Source organism: Macaca nemestrina, chromosome 15, assembly GCF_043159975.1.
Source record: "Macaca nemestrina isolate mMacNem1 chromosome 15, mMacNem.hap1, whole genome shotgun sequence".
Classification (NCBI taxonomy): Eukaryota; Metazoa; Chordata; class Mammalia; order Primates; family Cercopithecidae; genus Macaca; species Macaca nemestrina.
In genome coordinates this window covers 104,931,929-104,959,839 of record NC_092139.1, presented here as the reverse complement: position 1 = coordinate 104,959,839, position 27,911 = coordinate 104,931,929, and the positions used below count along the sequence as shown (strand labels likewise).

At 54.5% G+C, this 27,911-nt stretch overlaps 1 protein-coding gene across 2 annotated transcripts in view; it reads right to left on the bottom strand.

Annotated features, from left to right (window-relative positions):
* Positions 1–14,382: 14,382 nt before the first annotated feature.
* Positions 14,383–27,911, bottom strand: part of LOC105464492 (cytohesin 4) — a 32,732-nt gene continuing 19,203 nt past the window's right edge. For both annotated transcript variants that reach the window (XM_011712458.3, XM_071080539.1), the window contains 6 exons: positions 26,346–26,494; positions 20,443–20,554; positions 18,646–18,722; positions 18,183–18,254; positions 17,546–17,700; positions 14,383–16,286 (listed from right to left, as the gene is read on the bottom strand). In XM_011712458.3, coding sequence (XP_011710760.2) covers positions 16,214–16,286; positions 17,546–17,700; positions 18,183–18,254; positions 18,646–18,722; positions 20,443–20,554; positions 26,346–26,494 — 638 coding nt within the window. In that variant the 3' untranslated portion in view covers positions 14,383–16,213. The remainder of the gene's footprint in view (positions 16,287–17,545; positions 17,701–18,182; positions 18,255–18,645; positions 18,723–20,442; positions 20,555–26,345; positions 26,495–27,911) is intronic.

The window sequence follows — 27,911 nt, the reverse complement described above, 5'->3', positions numbered from 1 at the left end:
GGGGTGATTTTGTCTGATTGATTGCCCAAGCAATCTGAATTGCCCTGAATCAGAAATCTGACTGGTCCCTGCCCCAGCCCCATCTCCATTGTGAACCCCATCCTCTGGTCCCACCCTGCCCCTGCCCTGCTCCCTGGCTCCTGCCCAGCCTGGCTCTGTCCCTTTTCATCCCAGACTCTCACTTGGCCCTTGGTACTCAAGACAAAACCTGAGAGGAGGGAGTGATTCACCCATTGGGCAGAAGGGAAAGCTGAGACCCAGCTTTGGGTCAGTGGCAAAGCACTGCTCTGCTCCTACCCCTGCTCTGCCCTGCCTGCCCCGTCCCTGTCCAGCTCCTCCCAAGCCCTGGCTTCATCTGAGCCTCTGCCACAGTCTTAGGTTCCCCGATGGGCTCACTTAGGTCCTGGCCTCATTGTCATTCTGTTCACACCAGCATCAGTCGCTGGCTGCAGGCACTGTCGGAGGTGAGGGGGAGAGAGAGAGGGAGAGAAAAGAGGGTGGACAGAGAGAGGGGGGAAGAGAGAGAGAGAGAGAGAGAGAGAGAAAGGTTGGGGCAGGTTGCGGGGAGCTCTAGGTCGGCTCTCTGAGCCTCCTCTCTGGGCAGAAGGGTTGTGTACAGGCTGGAACTAGCTGTCCATTATTGAGTACCTACAGTGTGCTAGAGAGGTAACAGCATCTTTAACCCCACAGCAGCCCCAGGAGACAAGTAAAGTGGACTCTTCCTCTTTACTCCAAGAGCCGAAATGACATCTCTATGGTAAACATTGGCAGGATTTATTCGGGACCCAGGTCCTCCTGGTCAAACCCCCTACTCACTGCCTTCTGCTGTGGGATTTGGGAAATGTAGAGGTAACTCGTCCCTACTGCAGGCGCCCCTGGATCCCTGAAGCCCTGTAAGATCTCCAAGGATGGCCAGGGCCCCCACAGGCACAAATCAGGGTAGGCTGAGGAGGATAAACAGGGAGGGGGAACTGCATGAACGGAGGCTTGGAGGTCAGGACTGCTTTGGGAAGACCGTGTGGGAGACACAGCTTGAGACAAGGTTGGGAGGTGAACCAGAGCCACTTCGTATAGGGCTTGAAGACTTGAAGACCAGGCTGGGCCTTGACAGAGGGAACCTGGGAAGCCTCTGAAAGTTGTTGAGCCAGGGAGGGAGATGATCCCAGCTGTATTAATTCCTTCCTTCCTTCATTGACTCATTTATTAAAAATTTATTGTCTTCTCTGGGCCATGCCTTTGCTGGGACTGGTGATTCAGAAATACTAGTCATAGGCCAGGGACGGTGGCTCATGCCCGTAATCCTAGCACTTTGGGAGGCCGAGGTGGGTGGATCACTTGAGGTCAGGAATTCAAGACCAGTCTGGCCAATATGGTGAAACCCCATCTCTACTAAAAATACAAAAATTGGCCAGGTGTGGTGGCGGGCACCTGTAATCCCAGCTACTTGGGAGGCTGAGGCTGAAGAATCACTTGCAGGGAGCCGTGATCATGCCACTGCACTCCAGCCTGGGCAACAGAGTAGGACTCTGTCTCAAAAAAAAAAAAAAAAAAGAGAAATACTAGTCACAGTTCTGGTCCTCAAGAGGCTCACAGGCTCACCAGGAGAAACTCATGCATATTCATAAAAGTACCAAAGTTCCCCTGGTACCAAGATAGCTTTGTATACCGGGGCAGTGGAAGAAGGGGCAGAGAGCTGGAAAGGCTTCATAGACTTAGAGGGTCAAGTAGAGGATGCAAAGCCCATTGGATTGGGAATAAAGAAGGTTCCAGGCAGAGGAAACTGAATGGGCAAACACCTGGAAGCTTGATACAACCTGCTGGGCTCAAGGAAGTGCTAGCAGTTTGGGTGTTTGGTGGAGGATGGTGGCCCAGCACCTGTGCTGCACTGGAGAGCCAGGCGACCCTGGCTACAGAGTCGGGGATGAAATGAAGAGGGGGAGCAGGGAGACCTGGAAGGAGATGATGGAGGCCAGAGTTGAGGGAATGGAGAAAGACTGCAAAGAATCCACCCATCCATCCATCCATCCATCCATCCGTCTAGAAAATGTTTGCTGAGGCTGGGCACGGTGGCTCACGGCTGTAATCCCAGCACTTTGGGAGGCCAAGGGGGGAGGATCACCTGAGGTCAGGAGTTCGAGACCAGCCTGACCAATATGGTGAAACCTCATCTTTACTAAAAATACAAAATTAGCTGGGCATGGTGGCGCATGCCTGTAATCCCAGCTACTTGGGAGGCTGAGGCAGGAGAATTGCTTGAATCTGGGAGGCAGAGGTTGCAGTAAGGTGAGATTGTGCTATTGCACCCCAGCCTGGGCAACAAGAGTGAAACTCCGTCTCAAAAAAAAAAAAAAAAGAAATAAAGAAAATGTTTGCTAAGAACCAGTGTGGGGCAGGGACTGTGCTGGGTGCTGGAGGTGGAACCGGTCAGGCTGGGTCACTGATTGGGGAGGGCGATTGGAGGTCAGGTTGATAAGCTTGGAGTGAGGACAAGCAGGATGAATGGGGGCAGGGGATGAACATCTTGAGTTCAAGGTGCATCCACCCAGGTAGCTGTGATTTGGGATGGGGAGGCAGCAAGCAGCAGGGGCTTGACAAAAGTCAAAGGCATTTCTTTTTCTTTTTTTTTTGGAGTCTTGGTGTGTTGCCCAGGCTGGAGTGCAGTGGCACAATCTTGGCTCACTGCAACTTCCACCTCCTGGGTTCAAGCGATTCTCCTGCCTCAGCCTCCCGAGTAGCTGGGATTACAGGCATGCACCACCATGCCCAGCTAATTTTGTATTTTCGGTACAGATGGCGTTTCTCCATGTTGGTCAGGCTGGTCTCGAACTCCTGACCTCAGGGGATCCATCTGCCTCGGCCTCCCAAAGTGCTGGGATTACAGGTGTGAGCCACTGCACCTGGCCAAAGGCATTTCTAAGACAGGTGTTTCCAACTGTGCTCAGGCTTGCCCAGCCTTCACTTCATCCTCACTTAATAGCATTCCCATTTGTCCAGGTGAGAAAACCGAGGCGTAGAGGCCTCATCCTTGCCCCATTAGTGCAGGGATGGGCAAAGCTTTTCTGGGAAGGGTTATGTAGTAAATATTTTTGACTTTATGGGCCATGATTCTTGGTCAAAACTATTCAATGGTGCTACCATAAAGGGAAAGCAGCCATAGACAGTACCAGAAATAAGTGGGTGTGGCTGTATTTGAATTAAAAATGTGGATGAACATGGAAATTCAAATTTCATGTAATTTTCACATGTCAGGAATTTCCTTTTAATATTCAAAATTAGAAAAAACCCAGCTGGGCGCAGTGGCTCTTGTCTGTAATCCCAGCACTTTGGGAGGCCAAGGAGGGTGGATCACCTGAGGTCAGGAGTTTGAGACCAGCCTGGTCAATCTGGTGAAACTCCATCTCTACTGAAAATACAAAAAAATTAGCTGGGTGTGGTGGCAGCCTGCAGTCCCAGCTACTTGGGAGGCTGAGGCAGGAGACTTGTTTGAACCCAGGAGGGAGAGGCTGCAGTGAGCCGAGATCATACCACTGCACTCCAGACTGGGCAATAAGAGTGGAAACTCCATAAAACAAAAACAAAAACAAAAACAAAAACAAAACAAACAAAAAACCATGCTTGGTTTCTGGTTGTACCCAAACCGTTGATGGACAGGATTTGGCCTAGGGGCTGTAGTTTGCCCACCCCTCGGGGGATGGTTGGGAGGTGGCAGAGCTGGGGTTCAAACTAGGTTCTGCGGGTCCACGGGCTTCTGGACCAGATCAGCTCCAAGTGTGTGCTGGACCTCAGCTCCCTTGTCTTTCCCTTTCGGGTTTGTTCTCCCATCTTGAGATGCACAGAGCATCCTGCTCCTAGGCTGCCCATTTTGGGCAGGAGGCAGTGTGCCGGGCAGGCCACGGGCTCTGAATCCCCCAACTCAGAAAAGGGTCCCCGCTCAGCCACTTGCCAGCTTGGAAGGCTGGAAACCTCTCCAGTCCTCAGTTTCCCCACCTGTAAAGTGGGGCATAGTAGATAACTCACCCGCAGGGTCGCTGTGAGGCTGCAGTGAGAATGTACCTTGAAACTTCTCCCCACCCCGCGGCTGCCTCAGTTTCCCTCCTCCCCTCCTTGCCTCTGAGCCTGGTCTACTCCTGCACCGCGGCCTCTCCCACCTCCCCACACCGCCGTCCCCCTCTTTAATGCAGAGAACGACATCCTGGGTGTCTCCCAGCTGCTTCCTGCGCACGGACGGTTTCTCGAAAGCTTTTAAAAACGAGGCTCCCTCCAGGGCGGCGGCAGGGATGGTGGGGAGGGGGGCGCCCACCCTCGGGAGCTTCCCCGGTGGGCGGCGGCTGCCGCTCCCAGCCTTTTCGGGAGATCTATGGCTGATTATAATGGAAATCAGGCCCCAACAGAGCGCCCGGGTGGCGCGGGAGCGGGAGGCGCTCGGTGCAGCTGAGACGCGCGCAAGACCCGCTCTGCCAGCCAAAGGAGCCGTGTAGGGGGAGGGGACGTGGGAGCCTCCCGCGCTCCTGGGATACGCGTGGCCTGTTCTGGCCCGGGTGCCCGGCTGACACTGTTCCCGCACAGGGCCGATGGGCTGAGCTGCAGCCAGAGGGGCTGGGGGTCGCGCACGGAAACCTGGGCGCCCAAATCTCGGAGTTCATTTCCGCCGGGCCCTAGGCCCTTGATATGAGCGGTGCTGGATATTTTCAGTGCAATCAAAGGCAAAAGCAGTGGGGTTCACGCCACCACCTCAGGAACAGAATTGGGGCGTGTAATGAGCTCAAGCCCTGTGTACTGGGCGCGTGTACTCAGCGCCCAGCACCGACCTCAGGGCGCTGATCTAGTTAAATCCTTCCCTTGGGCATGGTCAGGCCCATTTTACAGATGAGAGGACAGACACCCAGAGAGGCAAAGCTCACACTGCCAAAGCAGTCGAGGAGAGACCTGAGCCGGGAGTTGTCCAACTCCTCTGGTCAGTTCTTACACCTTCGGTCATCCTGTCTCCAAACTGAGGATGACGCCTTTAACCTTCCAGCAGCGCATCCAGCTCTGGCCTGCCCTGTGCCTCTCTGCAGGGGGACTCCACAGATGGGGAGAGAGACAGCGTGGCCAATACTGGGAAGAGCTGAGGATGAGGGGTTGTCCTGGTGCTGAGGGGCCCTTAGTTTCCGACTATGCCTTCTATCACCACCACAGGGTTTGAGATGAGCCAGGATCCCCCACCCCCACCACCCCTCAAGGTGCAGGAAATCTCATCATTCAAAATCCATTTCCTTTGTATTGTCACATTCTGGAGAAAGGCTCCAATCTAAGCTTAAAAGTGATAGAGAAAATAAAAATGGGTAAGTCAGATGGATTCAGCCACTCTGAAAGCCGGAAAAATGGCCCCAGCAGACAGGTGAGCAACAGCTTTGGAAAAATCTCTAGCAATCAAGCACGGCCATGGGGGTTTATCTTTGCTCTGTAATGAGCCCAGGCAGACAGAGAGGAAAGGCAGAGAAACCCGCAGGTGAATGAACGGGCAAAGGGCAGGAGCAATGATTCACACTAGAAAGGAAACACAAATGCTTAACCCTCACAGGGAAAAAGTTCATTCCCACTCAGATATGAAAGGAATACATATATTAATCAATGCAATTCCATTCAAACTCACAAATATTTTAAAACATAAAGTTATTTAATCTACCACTGAATAACTGTAACTAGCTTTAACTGAACTCTTGGTTACCCTGGCAGTCCATCCTCCCAATGGCTCCAATTCACAGATAGGAACCTAGGCTAAGAGAGGCTAATTGCATAATTTGCTCCAGGTTAGACCTCTGGTGAGTAGCTGAGCAGGGTCACCTGTCCTGCGACAAAGCGGCGGCATCTGGCTGGGCGCGGTGGCTCATGCCTGTAATCTCAGCACTTTGAGAGGCTGAGGCAGGTGGATCACCTGAGGTTGGGAGTTTGAGACCAACCTGATCCACATGGAGAAACCCCATCTCTACTAAAAATACAAAATTGGCCAGGCTTGGTGGTGCATGCCTGTAATCTCAGCTATTTGGGAGGCCGAGGCAGGAGAATCGCTTGAACCCAGGAGGTGGAGATTGCGGTGAGCCGAGATCGAGCCATTGCACTCTAGCCTGGGTGACAAGAGCGAAACTCCGTCACAACAAAACAAAACAAAACAAAAAAACAAAGGCATGGCATCCGTAGTTTTCAAGTGTGATTCGGAATTTGGAAAACAGCCGCATCAGCATTGCCTAGGAACACATTCAAAATGCAAAGGTTGGCTGGGGGCGGTGCCTCACGCCTGTAATCCCAGCACTTTGGGAGGCTGAGGCGGGCAGATCACGAGGTCAGGAGATCGAGACCATCCTGGCTAACATGGTGAAACCCCCGTCTCTACTAAAAATACAAAAAATTAGCCGGGCGTGGTGGCGGGCTCCTGTAGTCCCAGCTACTCGGGAGGCTGAGGCAGGAGAATGGCGTGAACCCGGGAGGCGGAGCTTGCGTGAACCCGGGAGGCGGAGCTTGCGTGAACCCGGGAGGCGGAGCTTGCAGTGAGCCGACATTGCGCCACTGCACTCCAGCCTGGGCGACAGCGAGACTCCGTCTCGAAAAACAAACAAACAAACAAAAAAACCGCAAAGGTTAGGCTTCACCCCAGCCCTAGTGGATCAGAAACTCTAGGGCTGGGGCCCAGCAATCTGTTTTAAGGAGCTCTCCAGGTGAGTTGGAGGCTACAATTAGAGAATGACTGCTCTGGGCTCCAGGAGAAGGTAAGGAAAGCAGGCACAAGCTTCTGCTGCAGAAGGCAAGTTGTATGGGTCCAACTGTTTTCAATTACATATGGACAACAGGTATTGTGAGCCTGTAAACGGCCACCAATGGCACCTCTGAGAAGCCACGCAGACATGGCTTTATCCATGGAGGTATTTAAGACAATGTATTTATAAACATGGAATACTGGAAACACTGAGTCTCCAGCAATAGGGGACTGGGGACAGAAACCTTGGTTCATCTACGAGATGGCTGCTGTGCAGTTTTGAAAAGTGAGTGTGTGAAGGCCACACAACGTGGTACGATAGGAGCAGACAAGTCCTCCTGGGTTGCACAGGACTTTCCCAGTTTTAGCACGAGAAAGCCTGCGTTTTGAAAAACTCCTTGGTCCTGAGAAAATGGGGACAATTGGTCACCCTAGCCATAATCGGCACTAGTGCCGCACACCAAGTATTACTGTCCTCCCATGTTGCAGGGCCGGTGGTAGGATGGTATTTCATCTCCCCTTGCAGTGAGGTAGCTATGTGACATGTTTTGCTCAATGCAATGTGAGCAGAAGCGGTGTGTCACGTCCAGACAGTGCTCCTGGCAATTCATGCCAGGATGGCACCTCCTCAGCCTCAGTCCCTGAGTGATTATGATAAGCAGAGACTCCATGCCAACCCCTCCCCTGCAATCCCAGGGCATAGGGTGTGAGCAAGACATAACTTCTTGTGGTGTGTGAAGCCACTGAGATTTGGGGATATTTGTTGCCACGGTGTAAACTAACCTGTCCTGGCTGGTATACATGTGGACATCCGGGTTTCATAGTCTTAAGGCTTAAGTGTTAGGCCGGGCACGGTGGCTCACGCCTGTAATCCCACTACTGTGGGAAACTGAGGCGGGCGGATCACCAGATCACTTGAGGTCAAGAGTTCGAGACCAGCCTGGGCAACATGGCGGAACCCTGCCCACCTCCAGTAAAAATACAAAAATTAGCCAGGTGTGGTGGCACATGCCTATAATCCCAGATACTCGGGAGGCTGAGGCAGGAGAATTGCTTGAACCTGGGAGGAGGAAGTTGCAGTGAGCTGAGATCATGTCACTGTACTCTAGCCTGGGGGACAGAGCGAGACTCTGTCTCAAAAAAAAAAAAAAAGGCTTAAGTGTTAAGGTTACAAAACTGCATTTGCTGTATCATTGCAGAGACATAACACATAAAGTGTAGAGGTGTGCTGGAAATATTCTGAAATGTTTACAAAAATATCAGGTAGAGAAATTCTTGGTCTAGTTTTTTTTTTTTTTAACTTTTAGGTTTGGGATACATGTGCAGGTTTCTTACATAGATCAACTGCCATGTGAGTTTGGTATACAGATGATTTTGTCACCCAGGTGACAATAGGCATAGTACCCACCAGGTATTTTTTTCTAATCCTCTCCCTCCTCCCACTCTCCACCCTCCAGAAGGCCCCAGTGTCTGTTGTCTCTCTCCTGGTATTCATGTGTCCTCATTGTTTAGATTCCACTTATACGTGAGAACACGTGGTATTTGGTTTTCTGCTCCTGTCTATGTTTGTTTGCGTAGGGGAATGGCCTCCAGCTCTAGCCATGTTGCAACAGAGGACATGATCTCATTCGTTTTTTGGTCTAAGATTTTTCTTCCTCTTCATTGCGCTTTCCAATTTTCTGCAATGAGCATGTTTTATTAATTTTTAAATAGGGGATGTTTTCTTAAAACATCATTTCTTTGGATCAAAGGTTGGTCCCCTCTGGGCTCTTATTTATGAACTAAAAATCCCTTGGGGGAAGGAGAAAGAGAAGAATTAAGCTTTAGCTTCAAAGGATCAAAGGGACTGGAAAGGTCACAGAATTCATCTTCCCCTTCTGCCGGAGCCTTCCGGTCGGTGGGTCCTCCTGGCCTTAACAATCGGATCAGATGCCTGTTCCTGGCTGTGTGACTCTGGGCAAGTCACAAGCTCTCCGAGCCTCCACATCCTTGTCTGTTAAATGGGAATAATCCTGTTTATACCTTGTGGGCTCTTGGGAGGATCAGATGAGATGAAGTATGTTCTACAAATGCCAGCGCCTTCTGCCTCGGCCTTCTTCATGGAGCCTCTGTGCTGGGTGATTTAGGGCTTGTCCCTGAATGTCTGTGAACTTTGGTTTCCTCATGAAAGAACAGGAAGGCTGCTTTTATAGGCCAGGGCATTTCTGGATAGGGCTGGAGGGCCCCATATAGAAGCCGAGAAGGATGGAAAGGGAGAGGGCTTGTAGGCCTTGGCGTTCAGCAGCCGAACAAAATCTTTGAGCCTGGCAACCCCAGACCAGGAAGCCACCCCACCAAAAGCCAAACTGTGAAACCTCTGTAGTCTTAAAGGAGCCCTGGGGACAGGGGTGGTCAGGGAGGGCTTCCTGCAGGAGGAGAGCTGGCAGGATGGCATAGACAGCCCCCATTACCTTCCATGCTTCTGTCCTGTTCAGAGTCCTTGGTCTCAGCCCTCTCGAGGGAGACTCCATCAAGAACGTAACAGTGACAGCTAATATCTGCTGAGGGCAGGCAGTAGACCAGATTCACCCAATCTAGCGTCAGTCCACATGGTGCCACTTTGGGGTAGGACTTGGGGAGACTCACCGTGGAGAAAAGTTCGCTGGGTGAATTGGTAGCAGTAGAGGCTGAGCCCGATCTGCTCCGGAGGAAACAGCTGTCCTTTCCTTCTCCAGGATAAAGCAGCCACGGGGCACAGCTCTTCCAGTCCACAGGGCCACCCAGAGTGACCCCAGTTCCTTGCTGCGCTTGTGCATATGTCTGATATCTAGGGTGATATCAGACATATATCTTGGGGTGCCTGGAGCAGTCCTGGTTTGTGCCTGTTGTCCTGGCGTCCCCTGAAATCCAGATTCTAGCACTCACAGGAAGGGCCTATTATGGATGATGAGTTTATGGCCGCCCTGACACAGGTTTCAAATCAGATGGCTCTGGTTCCATGCCGGCTCAGGTCCTTCTTGGCTGGGCCAGATCGAGCCTCAGGCCCTTCTCTGTAAATTGAGGATAGTCACGCCTGCTTAGGGAGTGCTGGAAGGTTGGAAGACAGCACGTAGTGGGAGGTGCTGGCCTTAGTGAGTGCTCCATGGTTGGTGGCTTTAGCCATGACATATTGATGCTGGGCATGGTGGGGATGGGCAGGGGTGTCCAGAGCAAACCTGGGTCTTTGTGAGTTACTTTCGAGGGTCACGTGCTGTTAAGAACCCACACACTTGGATTGGAACCCAGGCGTGCAGGTGGACCCCAGGACCCAGGTGCCTGCCAGTATACACCACTGAGCCAAGACTAAATGGCCAAGAAGCCAGAGGGGGTGGAATCGGGTAGACAGGGGAGGGAGGGAGGGGCAAATGAGAGAGGTGGGAGGGGGGAGAGGAGGAGGAGATAAGAGGGTGCGGAAGAGGAGGTGGGAAGGGCTGTCTGCTGAGCCCAAGGCCCTTGTCTAACTCGCAGTTGAAGGTGTCCACGGGGAGGTCCTGCTGCCCCTCTGACACAGTGTGACCTGTTCACCTCTCCTCTTCCCAACTCCTTCCCCCGACCTGCCCTTTGCTGGGCTGTTTTGGGGAATGCTGTCACCTCCCACAAGTCTTAGTCCCGGAGGCCCGTCAAGCCTCTTTCCTCCTGTTGAGCAACCGCTCTGTTCCTCCCTCATCTTCTCCAGCCCCCTATGGCCCGCCTAGCCTCCTTAATCCATCCCTTGAGTGGTCGATCTGAGGGGCTATCCCCAGACGGCCGCCAGCAGAGCCTCTCTCCTGCTTTGAACCCTTCCCTGGCTCCCGTCATCGTTCTGGTAAAGTCACCCATGCAGGCTGGCCAGTGTGGCTCCGCTTCCGTTCCATTCCAAGTCCCGCTATTCCAGGCAGGCCTCCTCCAGGCCCACCAAAGAATTCACCGCTTCTCAAATGTGCCAGACTCCTGGGTGGGGTCTCTGTGCTTCGGTCTCCCCAGGCCCCACAGCCCCCCTTTCCCTCATCCTTACTGTCACTCCTCACCGCAAGGTCATTTCTTCCTCCTCTGCTGGCCCTGCCTGCAGACCAGATTCGCCCACGTTTCTCCAGAGCCCAGCGCCCGGCCTGGCACTGTCACGGGAAGAGCTTGTTCTCCCCAGCGAGGCCCTGCGGAGTCTGGCTTTTCTCCTGGAGGGTGGTTGGTGGATCTTGGGCAGAGGAGGCTGTGCTGTCAGGAAGAAGCCGAAATGGATGGGACAACATTGCCAGACAGGGAGGGAGGTGGAGCTGACTCGTGGGGCGGTCCAGAGAGGGTCCGCCACTGGGCCAGGATCACATGGCAGTTGGGGACAAGGTCAGGATTTTGACCCAGATGTGTCTCACTCTCCGGCTTCATTCTTCAGCCATTCTGGGTGCAGTCTGGAGAGTTGGGGGGCATGCAGGTGTGAGTGGCTGGGTCTCTGGTACCCCTCAGAGGCCAGGCTCTCAGGACACTTGGGGTAGGAGGTGGTCCTCCCGGAAGGAGGGGCTGGAGCCTGCCAGTGTCCTGGTGGGAGCAGGCCTGTCTTTGATGCTCACCCTTGCAGACCCCTGGGGAGGGCCTGCGTCATTGCCGAGCCAGCAAACATATTTAGCTCCTTTCATGTCTGTAATAAATCAATTTCTCCAGGTCTTTCACACCTGCCACTCGACTTGGGCTGCCTGCCCCCCTCTCCTGTCCCCCAGCAGCTCTGCGTGCCAGGCCTCAAGATGGAGGGGCTCCTCCTCCCCAGGTACCTGGCAGGGGCCCACTCTGCCTTCTCCAAGCCCCGCTGCCCTGGTCTATTCCAACCCAGAGCCTTCTGTGCCCAGTTAGTCCTCCCTCAGGCTGGGATGTCTCCGTTCAGCAGCCACATTACTGGATGTCCCACTCAGAGCTTCATGCAGCCAGAGCTGCGGCCCCAGAGCTGCAAGGATCCTGCCCTGTGCACGCAGCTCAGTCCCGGTCGGCACCCAGCCTCCCTCAACCTTGCATTCTTTTGACCCACTGGGGCTTGTGTTTGGGGCCCAAGGGAGTTCCAGAAATACCTTGCCTTGACCTGCATCCTTGTCCTGTCTCCTACTGGCCCCACTGGCTGGAAGGCTCAGGCCTCCACTTGGCTTATCTTTCCTAAGCACACCTCTTCCAAGAAGTCTTCCCAGATCTCCCCCATGGCCCCACTGCTCACATGAATCTTTCCCCCTCCAATGGCCCCAATTCCATGTTTTTGTAGCTGCATGAATGCATGCCCACAGTCTGCCTTGTGACAACAATAATAGCAGCATGTAACATCCCAGGAGCTGCCCAACGCTGTTGTTAGCGTTTTACATATATTTAATTATTTCCCTTTTATAGATGGGAAACCTGAGGCTCAGAGAGCTTAGGAAACCTGTTTAAGACACAGGGGAGAGGTGAGCCTTCACTATGGCCCTCTGGGTGGCTCTTGCCGTTGCCACCCCCACCCCTGTGCCCTCTCACAGTAATGGCTTTCATGGCACCTGCTCATCTTCCTCCCCTGCCATCCCTCCCAGGGCAGGAGCTGTGTTGCACTGGTGCCTGAGACCCTCAAGAGCCCCTTTTGCATGTGGAAGTCCCCGTTCAAAGTTTTCATCATGGAACTCACCTGGTCCAACCCCTCAGGGAGGAAAATCCCATCTAGAGAGGGTAAGCAACTCGTTCGAGGCCCCACAGCCAGAAAGCAAGAGTACGAGAGTCTCCCAGTGCCAGGTCCGATGCCAGCCCCAGTGGGGTGACTGTGACCAGCACGGGTGGCAGGGAGGCCCATGCTTGTTTGTGTCCATGGGTGTCTACTGGGCTGCTCGAGCCCTTGGGTCCTGGTAGATCAGGTGCCTCCCCCTTTAGGATGTCCAGGCCAGGCCTCTACTCTGGACAGAGATCCCATCCCTGCAAGGGATAGCCGGTCAGTCCTGGGACCCAGTCTGGCTGCAGCGTTGAAACCTCTTATCCACGTGTGGTGGGAGCCCCCTGCTGACCAGAGCAAGGAGCGGCAGAATGGCAGGAAGGTGAGCAGAGACGCCCTGGAGAGACTCAGGGGGCCAGCGAATCAGAGCCCAGCTCTCCACGCTCCTGGCCTGTGATGTGGCCTCTCCAGGTACTCCTGCATCTCCTGGAGACACCAACGTTCTCAGCCCTCGAGGCCTCTGGACATTTGCACCTGCTGATGCTGAGACCCAGAGGGCCTTTTATCAGTTAACTTCAGGTGAACTAGCAGTTATTATGCACCTATTGTGTGCTGGGCACTGAGCAGGTGCATAGTCTGGCCCACAAGGAGCTCGCAGTTCTGTATGGGGCAGACATGAAGTGAGCTCACTGAATTATCAGGTGTATGTCCTGTTCCCGGCCTGGCTACCAACACTCGAGCACCCTCCTCAGAGAAGCCTCCCCGGATTGCCCTCTGCCCAGCCCAGCCCAGCCCAGCCCTCCACTGCCTGCTCTGCCCCCTCTGGAAGAGCATGTGTTCAGGACTGCAGGGATGTGAGTCCTATGCAGGCAAGGATTCTGCCTTGTTGCACCAGTGTCTGGGACAGTGCCTGGCACACAGTAGGTGCTCCACAAACATTTGTGGGATGTACAAATAAATGAAGGTTATTGAATTCAAGCTCCTCTATTACCCGCCAAGTGATCCTTGGAGCAGCAGTGCTTGCACTCCTCCAGCAACAGGGAACATACTACTCACCTCCCATGGCAGCAGGCTCTTTTTCTCTTTCTTTTTTCTTCTCTTCTTTTCTTTTCTTTTGAGTGTCACTCTGTTGCCCAGGCTGGAGTGCAGTGGCATGATCTCGGTTCACTGCAACTTCTGCCTCCCAGGTTCAAGCTATTTTCCTGCCTTGGCCTCCCAAGTAGCTGGGATTACAGGTGTGCACCACCACACCTGGCTAATTTTTTGTATTTTTAGAGTAGGTCTCCCCAGGTTGGCCAGCCTGGTCTTGAACTCCTGACTTCAGGTGATCCACCCGCCTCAGCCTCCTAAAATGCTGGGATTACATGCGTGAGCCACCAAGCCTGGCTCTTTTTTTTTTTTCTTTTGAGATGGAGTCTTGCTCTGTCACCCAGGCTGGAGTACAGTGGCGCCATCTGGGCTCAGTGACACCTCCGCCTGCTAGGTTCAAGCAATTCTCCTGCCTCAGCCTCCTGAGTAGCTGGGATTACAGGCACCCACCACCATACCCTGCTAATTTTTGTATTTTTAGTAGAGACGGGGTTTCACCACGTTGGCCAGGCTGGTCTTGAGCTCCTGATCTCAAGTGATCCTCCCACCTCGGCCTTCCCGAGGTGTTGAGATAACAGGCGTGAGCTACCACGAGCTGCAAGCCCCTGCCCAAGATACCAAGATCCCAGGCTCTTTCTATCTTTAGACAGCATTGCCTGCTGGAAAGTTCTTTTGCCTTTCCATGGGCTTGTCAGAACCAGCTTGCCTTCCCCTGCTTTGTGGAAGCCCCATTGGCTGTCCAGCCCCTGGTGATGGCTCCTGTGCCAATGTCCCGGGGATGGTGTCCTAGGGCCCTCTGAGTGACCAGCTTCCCTGGCTGGCCCTCCTTTCCTCCACTGGGACAGGGACGGAGGTGGAGGGCCCAGGTGGGGTCAAGGTGGCAGCCGCAGTCACAGAGAGGACAGAGCCCACTCACGAGTTGGATCATGAGTTTTATTCTCTCTTTGGAGTGACTCTCAGAACAGCCATTTACGCCCAGAAAATCCATGATGCCATCCCCTCCATGATGGAGGAAGCTGAGGACCAGAGAGGGGAAGGGAGTCTACTAACGGAGTAGCCAGTGTATCCCAGGGGCAGGACAGAATCTCTGACCCCTGACCCCTAGCCCAGTGCTCCTTCCACCACCCCTGGCTGCTCCTTCATGGACCAATGAGGTGACAGCGGCAGGGCTTAGTTCCCAGGCTGACAAGAATCTGTGGATGTCCTCAAATGTCCCACAAGGTCTCCTCCTGCAGACGCCCAACCCAGACCTTGTTTGGTGCAACATCACTACCCGGTGCTTGCAGACCTCCAGAGACAGGAGTCTCACCACCTTGCAAGGCAGTTACTCCATCCTGACCCTGCGGAAGGTGTGCACATGTGGGGGTGAGTGGGGACGAGGAGAGGCGCCTTGCAAGCTGCGGTTCCTTCTGGGGGAGCCCCCTGCTTCCTCGCCTACTCAGGCTGGCAGTGGGGCAGAGGCGACATTTCCTGCTCCCCTGCCAAGGAATTTCCCTCTAGGGGCTCCCCTGCGCCTGTGTGAGGGGGTGAGAAGTGTTTCCTGTTAGTGGACTCCTCCTCCAGGCAGGCCTCCCTGGAGACAGAGCTGGCTGCTCGGGTACTAGAAATCAGCTCTACTCTGACGATACTGCTGCAGAGGGTCTCGAGATGCTGGGACCTGCCGGTCTGCCCCTTATCACCATGGAACTGCTGGTCAGTGGTCTCAGAGGAAAGCCATGGCCAAAACTCTGCCTCTCCAAGCATGAGTTAGTTCTGTGTTACTTGCTGGCTCAGCCACTGCCTCCAGGCAGCCCTCCTGGTAACCACAGTGCACAAAACTCTCTCTTCTTGGCTTCTTAGATATAGCACCCATCCTGCTTGAGTCCCATCTGTCTGGGATGTTCTCCGTCATTTTCTTGAGGGTCCCACCTGCTCCTCTCCTCAAAATGAACATCCTTGAAGGTGGAGTCTATACTGCTCTTCTCTCCCCAGCAACCTTGAATCCAGGGTCTGCCCTGGCTCCGTAAACAAGGGCTGCCATCTCTAGCTGAAAGCTGGGGCACAGGGCTAGCAGGGGCCAAGAGATTTCTAGTCCAAACACTGCAATTTTGCAAGAACTAGAGACTGGGCATGACTTGGCAGAGGGCACACAGCGAGTCAGAGGTGGAGCTGGGACTGAGCTCGTGGGGTCCGGGCTCCTAGGGCAGTGCTCCCGGAGTTCTGTCCTGCGGTCCTGTCCGTGGGTTTGAGCTGTGTGTGTGCTGAGCTCTGCTTAGGCAGAGAGGGTCAAGCCCGACCTGAGGGCAGGGGAGGGGCTGGCAGAGATACCCCTGAAAAGGAAGAGCCTTGCCAGGGAGAAGAAGCACTTAGGGACCCCACAGCTCCTCCTACGTTGAGGGCTGACAGCATCTGAGTGCAGAGAGCTCCTTCAGAGCCGAGGACACGGAAGTCCAGAGAGAAGAGAAGATCCAGCATTCTGGGGCTGGCTTTCCTCTGGCTGCTCTCATCACCCCTTCCTGTAGTGCATTATAGGGCAGGGGCTTGCAGCTCGGTGCCCAGGCCAGGGGGCCTCATTGCTGGACTCAGCCCGCTGCAGCTCCCACCCACCCTCCTGAGCTCTGCCTTCCCCACTAGAGTCAGCTCAAGGTAACGGGGGAGAGCAGTGATGTCTGTGGCCCAAAAGAGTGTGCTGGGGTGGGAGGTGGACCTCCAGGCACTGCAGGCGATGGGACTCTCAGGATGACCAGACCCCAGTGCTACCTCCAGGAATCTCACTGCTTGCTGGCAATCTTCTTCTTCCGAGTAGAGACCAGGTCATAGAAGGGGACACGGGTGATGCTGGCTCTAGAATGAGAGTGGGAGGAAAGATTTTAGGGCTGGACTGGCTGTCAAGGGGGTCTGGTCTCTCAGGGCTTGTATCAGGGGCATGAGACTCCCAGGGAGGCGTCAGCCTGCTCTGCCGCAGGGGAAAGGCCAGATGGCCCCAGCAAGGGCTGTGCCAGCCTTGCTAGCCTAGCTCAGGGTCCCATGGGCAGGGCCAGAGTGGGTGAGGCCTCTGATCAGGAGCCGAGAGCCTTGGGAATTCTATCCCCAAATGTCTCTGGGCCCCTCTCCAGGCTCCCATTGTAGACCTTCGGAAGGTAATGGGAAGAGCTTGGGGTGGAGCTGGCAGACCTGCCTGTTGGACCCTGCTCTGTCCCTGGTTCTGTGGCCTGGGCGGGTCCCTCCCATCTCTGGGCCTCAGTTTCCTCATCTGTAAGAGGGAGGTGAGAATGGGTCTGCCTGGCAGCCTCACAGGCTGTTCTACTACAAGGCCCAGGTGAAAAGAGCCTGCAAGTCCCCGGGACACGGCCCCTGCCCAGCAACCACTTCTGCCTTCCTCTGGCCACCAGGCCTCACCCTCGCCAATGTCTTGGGCTGGCTCAGAGTCAAGCCTTGAGTAGGTTTGCCATCTTGCCCTTTACCAGGTGCATCTTCCTCGTGTCTCTCCTGTTGGTGGCACCACAGAACCAGTCCCTACACTTTGGCTTTCCTCACCCAGCCACCCCTCCCTATTTATCAGTCTATGGCTCCTCAGTGCCCCAGGAGAAACCGAAGCTCTTCACCACAGTGGCTGTGGCTTTGCCATGCTCAGCAGTTTCAGCTCCCATAATGCTTAGCCTCATTTGGACTCCGGGATGCTGTGCAGGTTGCCTGCCTGCTGATTGCCCACACGGGTCCTTTTACCTGGAAGTTTATCTGGAAAGCCCGTCCCTCTACCTCCACCAGGTCCTTCCCAGGCCACTTTGGATAGTGAAGCCAACAAGAGCACTCACCATGTGCCAGGCAAGGGCGGGGCAAGAGTTTTATGTGCAACTCTGCTCTATTCTCCCACCAACCCCATGCAGTGGGTCTCTCCCTTCCCTGTGTCCTGGGGCCTGGCCTGGTCCCGGGCACACAGAAAGTGCCCATGGAATACGGGTGGAAGGAAGGGGTTTGCTGGCCAGAAACAGGAGGGAGAGACTGGAGTTAGCCCCCTTTACAGAAAAGGAAGCAAGGCCCAGAAGAAGCAGGGCCTTCTGGAAGGTGATGGAAAGCCATCCCCAGACCTGGGCACCCCTTACCGGATGGCCTCGATCCACTGGTCACGCTCCTCGGCACTGGTGGCTGAGATCCGGTACGACTCGTGCTTGCCCTCCACCACCCTGCCGTCACCGTCGGTCTTGCAGGCCTTGATTTTCTGGCCTCGGCAGCTGGGGTTGTAGAGCTCCAGGCAGAACTGTGGAGAGGTGGCCAGGCAGGGGTGGGAAGAGAGGGAGGCTGGGTGAGCTCTCCAGGAGGCTCAGACGCTGGTGTCCCTGATCAGTGTGACAGCCCTGTGACAGGCGAAGGGGCAGGAGCTGCTCCTCCCACACTGAGCACTCTCTCTGTGCCAGGCTCTTGAATCTGCCATCCTCCCTAACGTCTCTATGTGACACGTGGGCTCACTGAGGTTCTGAATGGCGTGGTGCTTACGCAGGGCCATCCAGCCAGTCCGGCTGTGTGGGACAACAGGGGACAACCACGTCCTTGGACCGACATTGATCTTTTCCCACTGTCCATGGGCCCAGGAGGGAGAGAAGGCGGCCCTGAGCCATAGGGAAGGTGTGAGGGACACAGCCTGGCTTCCTGGAGAGCCCAGCCTCAGGCCCTCTCCCCACATTCTGTTTAGGAAATTTCCCAGTGACTCCAGCCTCTGAGCCCCCCAGCCTGAACACCTACTGGCTTCTTGGGGTCATCCACCTTCTGCACGGAGAGGTTCTCAAGGGGTATGATTCCCCGTGGCTCCTTGTCCTACAGGGAAAGGGGAAGGAAGGTCAGGGTCAGGAAGTGGAACCCTGAGGCCCAAGGCAGGGCGTGAATGTGTGGGGTTCCCCAGACTCAAAGAGGAGCATGCTCGTCTTCCGAGACTGTCCAGCCACGGGGAGATGGAAGTTAGAAGCAGCATGTGAAGAGCTCTGGCTGGAAGTTAGGAGGCCCAGCTTTAAGCCTGGGCTCTGCCTAGGACCTTGGCCCGTCCCTCCTCAGTGTACCCGTTTTCCCCATCTGTAAAATGGGCGTGGAGGGGAACTGAGTGATCTCAAAGGATCCAAAGCTGTGTTAGTCGACTGCTCAGCGGGCGTTGGGAAGGGAGTCGTGCGGGGAGAGGCGGGGGCAGGGGAAGGCCCAGGGGACCCCTGCTCACAGCAGTGAACTCGAAGTAGTACAGGCAGTTGTCAGTCAGGATGAACCAGCGCCGTTTCCACGTCTTCACGCGGCCCCCTGCGCAAGGCCAATGTAGCAAGCTGGTCAGTCCTCCTCCTGGGTCACTGACACCTCCCCCAGGGAAGGGCAGGGCCTCGGATGCTTTCCCCTGGACCCCCAGCTGAGTGCCCTAACCCTCATCCACACCTTCCCCCACATCTATCCCTTTCTCAGACAAGAACCTTAGTGGCTCCTGTCACCCCCAGGCTTCCCTGGAGCTACTTGAGCTGGCGTTTGGGTGGCCTCCGTGATCAGGTCCTAGGAATGATCTTCCTGGCTGGCTACCATGTTCCATTGCTTCATTCCTTAGCTTGATCCCTGCCTGGCACTGTGCTAGTGCTAAGCATTTCATCCTTCATTTGCCAGGCACTGCTCTAGAGGTTTTAAAAAATATTACTTATTAATCCTCATAACCATGTATGAAGAGAGGACCATTGTTAACGCCATTTTACAGACGAGGAAACAGTCATGGAGAGGTAAAATTGCCTGCCCACGGTTCAGCAGCAGAACTGGGATTCGAACCCCAGGGTCCTAGTACCAGAGCCCAACTCTTGGCCATTTTGCTGCACATTTAACCCTCCCAAAGATCATTCTTCCCATCTTACAGCTACAGAAACTGAGGCTGAAGAACCTGCCCGTCAGCACTTGGGTGAAGGAGCTGGGATTTGGGCCCAGGGCTGTGTGACTCTGAGACCCCCTCTCCCATCTGAGTTAGGATTTATGACATAGAGCTTCTCAGGGGCAGACAGCACGTGGCTGGGGCAGGATGGGAGGCCAAGTGCTCTGGAGGAGGATGGACTGGGGTGTGGTGTGGAGAGTCAGAGGACTTGGGGGCTCCTGGGGGCACTGGGCAGGACTGGCACAGGGCTTGGTAGACAGGAGGTTCTGGAGGGCTCAGCGTTGCTGGAGGTGAGCCAGGTTGAGACCTCTGCTTCAACGGGAGGCACCTGTCCTCACCTGCCCTGGAGGTGCCGTCCCCGGCTGGGCTGTCCCTGCTAGAAACGCTTCAGGAAGTGTGTGTGGGAGGCAGGGGCAGACAGCCGGGCACTGGGGTTCCCCTGCTGGACTGTGCAGCCACTGTTACTGCAGCACCCACCCCAGCTGCCCTCTGCAGGGTGCAGGTCCTCCCTGCCCCCAGTCAGCTTGAAAGGAGCCTCCCTCTAAGCCACATCCTGTCATCCTTCCTCCCTTCCTTAGGGACGCCTAACCCTCTGCCCCCTCAAATCTGCCCCTGGCTGGCTGTGTGGCCTCAGGCAGATCCCTGACTTTACTGTTCGGCTGCAGGGGGGACCAGCACCTTGCCTGAGCTCAGTAGGTTCTGAACAAATGGTACTTCTTGCTATGACTTCTCTCCCCATTCCTTTGGGGAGAGAGAAACAGAACTGCAGCTGAAGCGTTTGTCAGTGAGTCTGTCTGCCTCTTGCCCGGCTTACAGCTCAGCCCCCTCCACTGGCTCCCTTCATTCTCAGGACAGACGGATGGATGGGGCAGGCAGACGGCTGCACTGGGGGCCAGGAGACCTGGAGGCTGTCCAACTCCATCCCCCAGGATGCATGTGAGCCTCGTGTCAGTCGTGTGTCTGTGCGTGCATAAGTGTGCATGCAACGACGTGTGCTCACGCGTGTATCAGTGTGCGTGTGACGATGTGTGCCCACGCGTGCACGAGTGTGTGTGTGACAATGTGTGCCCGCGTGTGCGTGAATGTGCATGCGACGACGTGTGTCTGTTGGCCTCTCACCCAGCTTGAGCAGCCAGCCCTCCCGGTCTGGGTTGAAGAAGGTGTGAGTGAGGTCATTGCCGTCGTCCTCAGGGATGGAGAAGGGCTCACTCTTGATGCTGTCGAAGAGGTTCTGCCCCAAGAGAATGGAGAGAAAGACCTGGCTGTGAGTCCGCCCGAGTCCAAGGTCTAGGCCTGGCCTGGCGTGTGTGGCCTTGAGCAGGTCACTCACCTGCAGGCATACTCTTTCCTCACCTGTTAGTTTATTGTGGCCCCTAGGCTTTTCTTGGTGAGCCCCTCTCTGGTTCCCTTCATTCAGCCCGGGCCTGGCCTTGCCTCCCCGCCACCCCCGTCATGCTTCCCTCTGTGCTACTGCAGGGCAGGTGAGCAGGGCTCAGCCCCTCAAACACATACATATACAAACATGCATGCTCACACACACATGCACATGCGGGCACGTTCACACACATGCATGCACACTTATATAAATGTATGCTCACACATACATGCACACTCACACATGCACACACATGCACGCTTACACACATGCACACTTGTATGCATGCACACACATGCGCACACATGCATGCATACTCACACACAAGTGCACACTCACACACATGCATGCATATTCACACGCAAGTACACACACACATATGCATGCTCACACATATACATGCATACTTACACGTGCGTGCACGCTCTCACACATATGCACACATATACATGCATGCTCACACATATACATGCATGGTTATGCACACACATACACACATATACATACACACTCACACATACATGTACACACATGCACACTTACACACATACATGCACACTTATATACATGCATGCTCACACACATGCATGCTTGCGCACACATACATGCACTCTTACACATACATGCACGCACACTCACAATATACATGCACACATATATACATGCATGCTCACGCACACATGCATGCTTACACACACAGACACAGACACACACAAACACATGTATTCTCTCTCTGTCTCTCTGTCTCTGGGGCACAGCAACCTTGGCAAAAGCCATGGGAGGAGGGCCCTCTCTTGCTTAGGTGTAGCAGCAGGGACGTCCCTGAGTTGAGGGGCCACTGAGGAGCCACCAGGGAGGAGGATATAGGCCACTTCATGTTGAGAGGCCCAGCTGAGGGAGAGCCCAGGGTGGGATGCTGGCTGTGACTCTCAGAAACCCCTCTCCTAAGCAGACCTATTCTGGATGGGCCAGGGTAGGGTCTGGGGAGCTCCCAGAAAGCAGACTGCAGTTCTCCATGGAAGCCTTTCAGGCAGTAAGAGCTGGTGACATGTGTGAGAGCAGCCTTATAGAGTAATGAGCTCTTTGTCACTGGAAGTAAGTATGTCACTGGAAGTAAGTAAGCCAGGTCTGCAAGTTCCCTGTGGGCAAGGTGTGGCTGGCTGCTGGTGCCAGATCACCCCGTGTGCTTTGAATCTCCTACCATGAGATACTGCGTTCTATGAGCAACCTGCCTAGATTTCCAAGTGTTTGGAGAACCAGTCTAAACTGTCCATTTCTGCATATTAAAAGCAAGCGCAGTGTTGTCTCAGAGGATGAAATCATTTCCTTTCGCTGTGTTTGTGTGTGCTGCTGCTCAGATGTTTCTATTCAGATGCTTTCTTTGAGATTTTAAATGAAAATTCTCCCAAATACCGTCTGATTCTCTCAAAGTTTTAGAAATGGGGCTTGCTGGTTCTTTAAGGTCTTTTCTGACCTCAGAGCTCAGGGGTCCAGAGTCAGGGCTGGGGCTGGGAGTGGCTTCCCTGGGCTCAGTCTGGCTGTGGGGCTATGGGGGTGGGGAAGAGCGGGCACCAGTTTCTCTCTGGGGATCCCCTACATGCATCCCCGGGAATTCCCAGGTGGCACTGGCTGGTTGAACAAGGGCCTGAAACAGGAAGGCCCCATCAACAAAGCTGTCAGCACAGACAGATATTTGCAAGCCCAAGGAGCTCTGCAGGGGGGTACACAGGGGGTCTTGACCGCCACAAAACCCACAGGGGGACCCAGCAGCTTCTGCGGTCACTGTATCAGCCTGTGCATTCTGCCCCCGCAAAGAAAACGGCTGAGTCCACCCACATTTCCTGTCCCCTGTAAACACCAACCTCTTCTGCAAGAAAACACCCTGCACGCACTGCCGCCAAACCCCTGGGCCCAGCTGTTTTCTCCCAGCTGGGTGGATGTGCAGAAATGCAAGGGCCTCCTCCTTCCAGTGGCCCCGCTGACTCAGTGTCCCTCCACCCCCACCTCCCCAGTTTCCCTCTGGGGTGTCTGCTCCTCTCTGTTCTGTTCAGGTCACTCGGCAGTGTTGACACCCACAAGTCCCCAGCCCCAGGCTCCAGGAGGGGGTGAATGACTCACATCTGGCTGATTAGAGCATTTCATTCTGCTAGCCGCGGTTCAGGGAGTTCAGTTCAGGCCCAAGCCAGCCAATAAGCATTAATCCTGGGACTTTAGCTGAAACCGCTGAGGAGGAGGACTGTGAGGGCACAGGAAGGCCAGGCCATCTCTGCCACTCCTGGGCAGAGCTGGTTTAAGAGAGAAATTAACACAGAGGAGGGGGTTGTTGAGAGATGGGGCAACTGGATCAGGCCCTGATGTCACTGGGCACCTGGATCTAGCTGAGCCTGAAGCCAACATTTCTGAAGGCAGATCGATCTCTGATCTTTTCAGTGACATGAATTAAGATTCCCCTAGCTAGGAAGTAACTGGTAGCTGGAAAGCACAGCCAAGTCCTCCATCCCCAAGTCTTGCCTTATGGCCTCTGCAGAGGGATAGGCTCTGAAGTCAGTCATGGGTTCCAATCAGGACTCCAACTATGAGACCTCTGGCCAGCTACCTCTCATGGAGCTCAGTGTCCTCTGCTGTAAACTGGGGATGGGATGACTTAATACGAACATAAAGTACTTAGCACTGTGCCCAGTCCACAGTCCATTCTGACCGAGGGGTCTGGGCAAGGACCCAGGAGGTGCAGGGCTGCCTATGGCAGAAGATGCCCGAAACTGGGAGACTGTTACCCTGTCTGGGCCTCAGTTTCTCCAACTTTGATATCAGAGAGTGGAGTTCTTTGTCCCCTCATCCCCTGTGCCTCCTCCACCATAGCTCCCCCTCCCACAGCCCTCAGGGTGGGTGGTTCCTCTTCTAGCTTTTCTCAAGGCCTGCTGAGTGCCAGGCGCCTGACAGCTTCTCAGAAAACGATATGAAGCCAGCATCATCAGCCCACTTTGCAGATGAGGAAACTGAGGCTCACGTCCAAGGTCACACAGACGTAAGGGCAGAGCTGGGATTTGACCTCCCATCCCTGTGAGTCTGAACACTGTGCCTTTGCCCTGAGCTTCTTGGGAACTCTGCCCCCTGCCCCATCTGGATGGCCAGAGCAAGGGTGGTTCAACCCTCCTGTCCCCCAACTACCACTGTGCACCTCTCCACAGCCTTTCCCAGCTGTTCATCCTTGTGGTCTGTGTACCCTTGGAGTGACCTCTCTTTGGGTCATATCTATGTAGACTTAATTTTGCAAATTGGGTCACTTAAAAGCATTGTGTGTCCTCCTCACTTAACGGGCCCAAATTGGAGAATCCTTCTGCCAAGTGGTGACCTTGGACTGTCTGAAGGTACTTAAAACTGAATCCTTGCTTCATATATGGGGAAAATGAGGCCCAGGCAGAAGGCAAGAGGATCCCCAAATCCACGCAGCTGCCTGTGTGGGAAGCTTCAGGATTGAGTAGCCACTCCAACTACACCAGGCACTTGGCTGAACACCTTACACTTCTGCACTAATCCTATGAACTGGGGCTCACAGAGGTCAAGCCACTTTCCCAAGGTCACACAACCAGAAAGTGGGGTAGCCGGGGCTGGAGGTGGTTCTGACTCTGGTGCTCTGTTCTTTCCCCTAGTCTGTGTCTGCCTCTCTGGGCTGCCAAAGAGGATAATAAGGGCTTCCTAGGCCTCCTGGGCAGATTTTGTAGCTAAATTGAGATAATAGACCCCAAAGCCTGGTGAGAAGAAACTTACAAGTTCCATACAAATGTGGTGCATTGTTATTAACAAAAGGCTGGAATTGGGAAAAACAGCTAAGGAGGGAGATGCTGAAGAGGGCTCACTGGGAGCTGGAGGCAATAATGTGGCACCTGGGAGAGCGGCAGGACCAGTGCTGGGAGGTAATTAACTCATTCCCTGCCAGACAAGGTGTGCCCGCATAGCACCACGAGGACCCCAGATGAAATGAGTCACCAATGTTCAAATGCCTTTTAAAATGTTTCAGGCATTTTACTAAGTGCTGGGGCTTTTTTCATTATTAATTATTTTTAATAGTGACATAAGCCACAGGCCCTGCTTTAGCTGGGGAGCCATGCAGGGGGCAGGTATCATAGACCTGGCACAGGCTCTGCCCGTAACATTTAAAACAGTTACTCCCCGTGGCAGATATTATTATCCCCACTCTCCTGGCAGAGGGGATAGTGGCTTTGACTCCAGTGAGTCATTGCCCAAGGTCACCTAGCAGGCAAATGGGGAAGAAGGGTATAGACCTGAGCTCCAACCAGCTTTCACGCTCTCATGCTGTGCAGTGGCTCCTCTCTGATGCCCTTTCTCCTCTTGGGACCAAGCAAGAGGTGGGTTAAGGGTGAGGCAGTTCTCAAACACCGAGGGGGCACCGGAATCATTCCAGATCCAGGATCCACCCCAGCCTTGGAGGCAGGAGGTATAGGTATACTCGGTGCCGAGCTGGGACGTGGTGTTCACGCCCCCTCCGCCCCTCCCCTGCTGGACTCTGACCATGGAGGAGATTGAAGCTCATGGGACTCTGGAGCATCTCCAGTCCTTGAAGTGAACTTGTCCATTCATGTTTCCTAAGCCAGGCTCTGAATCTCTCCTTCCTGTTCTTGTAAATTCCCCCTGGCTCCCTGTGGCCCGGAGGAAATAGGCAAACTCCTGAGGCTGTCATTGGAAGCCCTGGACACTCTGGCCCCACCCTGTCACCCACTACTGTGCATATATACCACACCTCGGCCACACTGGACACCTCTCCTTCCCCAACCAGGACACGGCTCCATTCTGGCCACTTCTTCTTTATGAAATCTCATTTCCCAGCTTCTTTGGGAAGCTCCCATGTAACCTTCAAGGCCCAGTTCAGAAGTCACCTCCTCTGTGGAGACTTCCAGGATGGCACCCTTTCCTGCCCCCAGAGCAATGACAGCCGCAGTGACAGCAGATCTGCGTCTCCAGAGCTCCCTCCCCACAGCCAGCACGGCATGAATCATGCAGCCTTGTAATTCACATGTGTCTGGTCCTCCCACCAGACCCTGAACTTGGTCAGAGCAGCACATGTGGTTGATTCATCCCTGTGGCCCCTGTGCTGGGCGCGGAGCCTGGCATGGTGTGGCAGGGGTGCAGGCTATTTGAGGAAGCAACTGGAGGTTTGGTGCCTGCTGGGCTCCCCAGCTCAAGTAGGGCCTTGTGGGAGACCTCAGTTTCCTCCTCTCTAAAGGACAGAGGGCTTAGAGCAGAGACTGAGGGTTTCCAGGCCTGACACGCTGAGCGTCTAAGAATCTCTATTCTAATAAGTAGACCTGGGCTGTGTGAGGTACCCTTTTGGGAAGATGTGAACAATGGCTGCCCAGAGTCCCCCAAAGGCTTAAATGTGGGTGGACCTCCTGGGTGGTCTATCTCGGACATGCTTCTCAAAATGGGGGCCTCTCTTGGGCAGGTGAGTTTCAGCACCAACGTGCTTTGTGACGGTGCCTCTCAAGACTGTAATAGCCTGGGTGGGCCACATCAGCAGAGTCCCCACTGGAGGCTGTCTATCTCAGAGGAGCCCCTCCTGGGCCGTCCACTAAGGACAGGTCCCTCCTGGATTCCCCAGGCCGGGCTGGGTGGGCTGCGCCTCTCTCACCCGCAGCTGGTCCTCAGGCAGGTCACTACCATTGTTGATGCCGCGGTTCATGGACACAAAGCGCTCAAAAGGCGGCCTGTCCCGGACGTTGGGGTTGTGGAGGCTGGTGTTGAGCATGATGATGGAGAAGGACAGCACGTAGCAGGTGTCTGCGGAGGGGAGAGCGGTCACAGTTCTGGCCCTGGCCACTCTCCCTGCCTCTGCCCCAGCCCCTTCTAGGGCCCAGAATCTGCCATGGCAAGTCCCCGAAGGTCCACCTTGTCCCCCTGACTTAGGCTTTGAGGCCCAGCCTCCCCTCCCCTCCCACTCTTGCTGGTCCCCACCCCCTCTTAAACTATCCTCAGCCTCTCCTTCTGAGTCCCTTCCCACCTCCACGCTTCAGCTCCTGCTGGACCCCCTGCCAGGCCTGCCCTTCCTTCCCTCCTCTCCACTTCAATCCTCCTTCTCGTTCAGCTCGGGGCTTCCTCCCCGCAGAGCCCTTTCAGCCCCCTTCCCACTCTATTCTCTGCCTCTCGGAACCCAGAGAACACTCATTGTTAGCAGCGCTGTTCAGGGCTGAGCCACTGCTGCTCTGTAATCTTGCTGGCCTTCCTCCTGAGCCTCAGCGCCTCTCCCATTATTCAGACTTTCAAGTGCTCAGGAGGGAGGGCTGGGCTGTTGGCTGGGGAGGGAGGTGATTGCTACTCTGACGGGGTCTTTTGTCAAGTATTTGGGCCCCGGATCCAGAGCCAGGGAAGTTCAGCTGCGTCTCCAACTCTCTGGTTGACCTTGGGAAGTACTTGACCTCCCTGACCTTCAGCTTCCCCATCCTTGACATTCAGAGGTTAATCTTTGAAGTAACTGCCTGTTCTGGAACATCAATGATTCTATCTCTGATGGCAGTGGCACCGAGCATTGTTGGTGCTTGCCCTGTGCTAAGCTCTCACATCCCCATGCCCAACCTATAAGGCAAGTCCTGTTGTTACTTCCACTCTACAGATGAGGAAACCGAGGTACAGGAGGTTAAGCTATATGCCCAACAAAATTAAGAAGTAATTGGACCGTGATTCAAATCTGGTGCTTTAAGATGCCTTCTTTCCTACCCACAACTATTTATTGAGTACATACTCTGTGCTGTGGGCCTGGGAGTCATTGATGATGAGTCTGATAGGGTCCCTGCCCTTGCAGGATGTTTAGACTTGTGACAGATAATAAACAAGCAAACACTAAGTGAAGATCTAACCACAAAGTAGAGCAAATGTGCTGGAGGGTTTGTCCATGGACACAGCCAGGAGACAGCGTGCTCGCAGACAAGTCATTTCATCTCTCTGAAGCTATATTCCATACGTCAGGGAGGGATGAGAAGACTACTGACCTCAAACGGTGGATGTATGGATTGAGTGACTTTGGCCGGGTGTGGTGGCTCATGCCTGTAATCCCAACACTTCGGGAGGCCGGGGTGGGCGGATCACCTGAGGTCAGGAGTTCGAGACCAGCCTGTCCAACATGGTGAAACCCCGTCTCTACTAAAAATACAAAAAATTAGCCAGGCATGGTGGTGGGCACCTATAATCCCAGCTACTTGGG